Consider the following 6,273-nt stretch of genomic DNA (forward strand, 5'->3'; position numbering starts at 1 on the left):
CTAAAGTCCCAAATGCCACTTCACTATTTATGCAGTTAGACAAGTCTTTGCCAACCAGGGTGCCTTCAGCTGTTGCACAACTACAACTCCCAGCATGCCCGGACAGCCTTCGGCTGTCCGGGCATGCTGGGAGTTGTAGTTTTGCAACAGCTGGAGGCACCCTGGTTGGGAAAATACTGCTCTAAAATCATTGCTTTTTGCCATTCAGGATCCTAGGGTAATAAGCAGGTTGTCTATACTAGACATCATCCAGAAAATATTACATTTTTCCAAATTTTTTTTTTCTCTTCCATTAGCTACTTCCATCTTTGCACTGAAAGAGATCCATCTGGACGAAGAGAACAAGCTTAGGACCGCCACGGAATCCGGTAAGACCACTTCTATCCATATGCACGGCCGTAGGGGATTGTCTACACCAGGGCTCTGCAGTCACTCGTCACCTGTTATGCAACACCCCCCCCCAGCATGCTGGGAGTTGTAGTTCCAAAACAAATGGGGAACTACAGGATCCATACATACTGCCTGGCACAATTGTGGCATCCTCAGTTGTGTTGTAACTATAGGAGCAGAGTACACGGCGGTGCCCAGTGTTCTTAACTAAACCTTGTGGGAGGAAAATCAGCAATGACTCTTTCATCCTATCCTGTCCTGACATCTCCACCCCATATCCCGTCCTCGCATCTCCACCCCATATCCCGTCCTGATATCTCCACCCCATATCCCGTCCTCGCATCTCCACCCCATATCCCGTCCTCGCATCTCCACCCCATATCCCGTCCTCGCATCTCCACCCCATATCCCGTCCTCGCATCTCCACCCCATATCCCGTCCTCGCATCTCCACCCCATATCCCCTCCTCGCATCTCCACCCCATATCCCGTCCACGCATCTCCACCCCATATCCCGTCCACGCATCTCCACCCCATATCCCGTCCACGCATCTCCACCCCATATCCCGTCCACGCATCTCCACCCCATATCCCGTCCACGCATCTCCACCCCATATCCCGTCCACGCATCTCCACCCCATATCCCGTCCACGCATCTCCACCCCATATCCCGTCCACGCATCTCCACCCCATATCCCGTCCACGCATCTCCACCCCATATCCCGTCCTCGCATCTCCACCCCATATCCCGTCCACGCATCTCCACCCCATATCCCGTCCACGCATCTCCACCCCATATCCCGTCCACGCATCTCCACCCCATATCCCGTCCACGCATCTCCACCCCATATCCCGTCCTCGCATCTCCACCCCATATCCCGTCCTCGCATCTCCACCCCATATCCCGTCCTCGCATCTCCACCCCATATCCCGTCCTCGCATCTCCACCCCATATCCTGTCCCCTGCACTAACTATTCCTAACCTTGTGGGTGAGGGAAAGCAACAATAACGCTCTTGTCCTCATGCTCAAATACCATCCTCACGTCTTTCTCATATCCCGACTTCATATCCTGTATCCATATTCCATCCTCCTATCCCGTCCCCCAGCACTAAATATTTTCTGCACCTGCCTGCCAGACAGTAGTCAGGTTGTTTAAAAGTCCTGGGCAATCTCTGCAGCCTGGAGAGTAATGTGATTAGAAGATGTACCAAAAGTCCCACCCTCACAATTTGGGCTGTGTTTAGGGTTTATCTATCTCTACTATATTTTTAGTATTTTTAGTTGACATATAAGTAACGTGACCAAGTTTCATCATAATATCTCCAGCTATTTTGAAGTTATGCTGAAACATATATATACACGCACAGGTTGAGTTTTTACATATATCTTCTATTCAATGACAGTAAGCACAGATTTTGCGAATGAGCACTGACTAGTGATGCCATTTCTGTTTGCAGTTCACATACAGTCTCGTAGGCTCAGCCTTGTTCTTGGTTGAACACTTGGAGGTCTGGTCTTTTGAAGCAAAGCGTATGACCCTACAGCTGAACGAGCCCTAGGCCGGGCCGAGTCTGACTTGACTGCTCTTTGAGCCTGCAGTAGGTGGACAAGTGAACGTGGACATTAAGCAGTGCCAGCATGTGGCATCTACAATACCCATATTATCTTTCCCGTTGCCGTGCGGACACTATGTGCTGATCTGCTGCTGTTCCCGCGGGGACGACTTCTGCCACACTCCCGCCGTGTGTCATACCGTTAGGCCCCTGCCGAATGTCCTCTCCTTGCTCTCCCTTGTGTGCCCGCCCTTCCCGTTTTACCCCCAGGCATACTAGGATGTGTTTTTAGTTTCTCTACATGAAGATGTGACCATCTGTAAATCTCTGTCCTGAGGAGAGCCGATGACTTAACTCAAGCTCCAGACTCGTATATGGCTTTGGCGGAAGGGGGTTCCATAATACAAATGGCTTCTGGTTGTAGGAACAAGAAGTAGGGGGTAGGATGACCGATGCCCTGGATGGACTCTACTCTTGTAAGATGGTGGGGCTGGAATAAGAGACAAGCTCCAGACTCGTATATGGCTTTGGCTGAAGGGGGTTCCATACCAATGGCTTCTGGTTGTAGGAACAAGGGGGTGGAGGATGACCAATGTCCTGGATGGACTCTACTCTTGTAAGATGGTGGGGCTGGAATAAGAGACAAGCTCCAGACTCGTATATGGCTTTGGCGGAAGGGGGTTCCATAATATAAATGGCTTCTGGTTGTAGGAACAAGAAGTAGGGGGTAGGATGACCAATGCCCTGGATGGACTAAACTCTTGTAAGATGGTGGGGCTGGAATAGGAGACAAGCTCCAGACTCGTATATGGCTTTGGTGGAAGGGGGTTCCATACCAATGGTTCTGGTTGTAGGAACAAGGGGGCGGAGGATGACCGATGCCCTGGATGGACTCTACTCTTGTAAGATGGTGGGGCTGGAATAGGAGACAAGCTCCAGACTCGTATATGGCTTTGGCGGAAGGGGGTTCCATACCAATGGCTTCTGGTTGTAGGAACAAGGGGGCGGAGGATGACCAATGCCCTGGATGGACTCTACTCTTGTAAGATGGTGGGGCTGGAATAGGAGACAAGCTCCAGACTCGTATATGGCTTTGGCGGAAGGGGGTTCCATAATATAAATGGCTTTTGGTTGTAGGAACAAGAAGTAGGGGGTAGGATGACCAATGCCCTGGATGGACTCTACTCTTGTAAGATGGTGGGGCTGGAATAGGAGACAAGCTCTAGACTCATATATGGCTTTGGCGGAAGGGGGTTCCATAATATAAATGGCTTCTGGTTGTACGAACATGAAGTAGGGGGTAGGATGACCGATGCCCTGGATGGACTCTACTCTTGTAAGATAGTTGGGCTGTAATACGAGACAAGCTTCAGACTCGTATATGGCTTTTGTGTAAGGGGGTTCCATACAAATGGCTTCTGGTTGTACGAACATGAAGTAGGGGGTAGGATGACCGATGCCCTGGATGGACTCTACTCTTGTAAGATAGTTGGGCTGGAATACGAGACAAGCTTCAGACTCGTATATGGCTTTGGTGGAAGGGGGTTCCATACAAATGGCTTCTGGTTGTACGAACATGAAGTAGGGATAAGGATGACCGATGCCCTGGATGGACTCTACTCTTGTAAGATGGTGGAAAGTGAGAAGGTCTTATTACAGTCGCAGGGTGGTAAGTCCCTGCTCCTCTTTTGCTAGGTGAAGGTAAGACGCGGGCTTTGGCGTCAAGTCACTTTACTTTTCTCAGGAATCATGATGCAGGACTGTGCCTGAAGGCAGGGGGAGTCAGTATTATAGAGGGTGCTCGCCTACGAGAGTCCTCACCAACTGCGTGAAGGCACCAAAAAGCATTGAATTCTGTAGAGAACCGAAAGGAGAAGTCGTATAGATAATGTAGACCTATGGGGCAGGTGGTCTCCGGTGGCCCTTCTCTACTCTCATCCCTTTTTAGTTTACCACCCAGGGGAGGAGCAAGGAAAGGGCTCGAAACACTCTTCCTGCTACATATCAGATGTATGAACAACTATTAAAAACAGTGAACCAAACTCTGCCTGGTCTGTGCTTCCCTGTCTATGGTGGGATAAAGGGGACAAAAAAAGTCCTAAAAGGGTCTTTCCAGAATTGTACTACATTGACCTGTCCTAGTAATACGTTTCCTAATATAGTCATCAATGAAGAACCCCTTAAACCAGGGTTTCCTAACCAGAGTGTTGCAAAACTAAAATTCCCAGCATGCCCGGACAGCCATTTTGTTCCGAACGCAGTGTGCGTGCTGCGGGGATCGGCCACGCCCTCCCAATGCAAGTCTATAGGAGGGGGCAGCAGTCACACCCCCTCTCAGACTTGCATTGAGGGGGCCACGCCCCCTCAATGCAAGTCTGAGAGGGGGTGCGACGGCTGCCCCCTCCTATAGACTTGCATTGGGAGGGCGTGGCCGATCCCCGCAGCACGCACACTGCGTTCGGAACAAAATGTTCCAAACACTGGCCAGTGGAGTACTGTACTGCTTTAACAGCATTTAGAGATATGCTTTACAGCAGGGTCCATGAAGATAGACAGGAGTTGTCCCATTTACACCAATTGGAAACATTACTGGGTGTACTCTGACCTTTCCAGCAGGTCACAGAGTACACCCAGCTATTGTGTGACCTCTGTTAGGCTATGTTCACATGGCAGAATGTCCACCTGGAAAACTGCTGGGCGGACATTGTGCAGACAGCGGGCACTGGCAGGACATGCCGGCGTTCTAGGACCTCTCAGAAACGTGCCGTCTCCATAGCCGACAATGCGTTTCCGAGCAGACTGGTCACATTTTTCCCCCCAAAATCCTTTCGGAAAGTCCGCCGTGTGCCCAGCGCAGCCGAATCCCATTGAAAACAATGGGACTCAGAATTTCGGAGCTGAATTTTTCTGCTAGATTCCACCATGTGAAGAAGGCTTTATCATGGACTCCTGTCTGTCTGTGACAATGAGGAGACGGCCGAGTACCGATCTGTACAGGACCGGAAGGCTCTACAAGATTTTAGGATTACTTTGAAATATAGATAAAACTATAATACACGTTCTATTTAGAGGTTATCCAGCCTGTAAAAACTAATAATAATAAGATCAACAGGGGTCTGACCTTTGCCCCCCCCACCCATTATGTAGTTATGAATATGCAACGTGTGACCACAAAAAAATTATTGCAACAGGTGGCAAGAAGGAGTACTCTTCAAAAAAATAACTTGGCCCCTATTTACAGGATAGGGGATAAGAAGCTGATTGTAGGAGGTCTGACTGCTGGGGCCCCCCCACGATCACCAGGATGGGACCCCGGAGTGAAGAGCGTGTGTTATCTACCGGTAGACGGCGCGCGCTCCATTCATTTCTATGGGAGCACCAGTGATGCCCGTGAGCTGTACTCGGGTCTTTTCAGAGCTCCCATAGAAATGAATGGAGCGTGTGCCAGCTGCAGCGCCCGCACCTCACTGAGCGCCTGGTCCTGTCTTGGTGACCGGGGCGGGGGCCAGCAGTCAGACCCCCCACGATCAGCTTTTTTTTTATTGAGTCCTTTTGTTACTTATTCATGAGCGGTAAAATATACACTGCTCAAAAAAATATAATTGGAACATTTACATTTAACCAACACAATGTGACTCCAAGTCCCTGACACTTGTGTGAGATCCCACTGTCCACTCAGGAAGAACACTGATTGACAATCAATTCCACATGGAACAGACAACAGGGGGAAAATATAGGCAATTAAGGATTGGTTCTGCAGGTGGTGACCACAGAACACTTCTCAGTTCCTATGCTTCCTGATGTTTTGGTCACTTTTGAATGCTGGCGGTGCTTTCACTCTAGTGGTAGCATGAGACGGAGTCTACAACCCACACAAGTGGCTCAGGTAGTGCAGCTCATCCAGGATGGCACATCAATGTGAGCTGTGGCAAGAAGGTTTGCTGTGTCTGTCAGTGTAGTGTCCAGAGCATGGAGGCGCTACCAGGAGACAGGTCGGTACATCAGGAGACGTGGAGGAGGTCGTAGGAGGCAACAACCCAGCACCAGGACCACTACCTCCGCCTTTGTGCAAGGAGGAGCAGGAGGAGCACTGCCAGAGCCCTGCAAAATGACCTCCAGCAGGCCACAAATGTGCATGTGTCCACTCAAACGGCCAGAAACAGACTCCATGAGGGTGGTATGAGGGTCCGACGTCTACAGGTGGGGGTTGTGCTTCACAGATGAAAGCAGGCTCACACTGAGCACATGCGATAGAGGTGACAGTCTAGCAACGCTGTGGAGAACCTTCTGCTGCCTGCAACATCCTCCAGCATGACCGGTTTGGCGGTG

At 50.3% G+C, this 6,273-nt stretch overlaps 1 protein-coding gene across 3 annotated transcripts in view; it reads left to right on the forward strand.

The window, feature by feature from the left end:
• The window catches only part of CDK16 (cyclin dependent kinase 16), a 29,578-nt gene extending 25,587 nt beyond the window's left edge, over window positions 1-3,991 (forward strand). For all 3 annotated transcript variants that reach the window (XM_056538821.1, XM_056538823.1, XM_056538822.1), the window contains 2 exons: window positions 297-368; window positions 1,849-3,991. In XM_056538821.1, coding sequence (XP_056394796.1) covers window positions 297-368; window positions 1,849-1,889 — 113 coding nt within the window. In that variant the 3' untranslated portion in view covers window positions 1,890-3,991. The remainder of the gene's footprint in view (window positions 1-296; window positions 369-1,848) is intronic.
• Window positions 3,992-6,273: the final 2,282 nt, after the last annotated feature.

This window comes from Hyla sarda, chromosome 9 (assembly GCF_029499605.1).
Source record: "Hyla sarda isolate aHylSar1 chromosome 9, aHylSar1.hap1, whole genome shotgun sequence".
NCBI lineage: Eukaryota > Metazoa > Chordata > Amphibia > Anura > Hylidae > Hyla > Hyla sarda.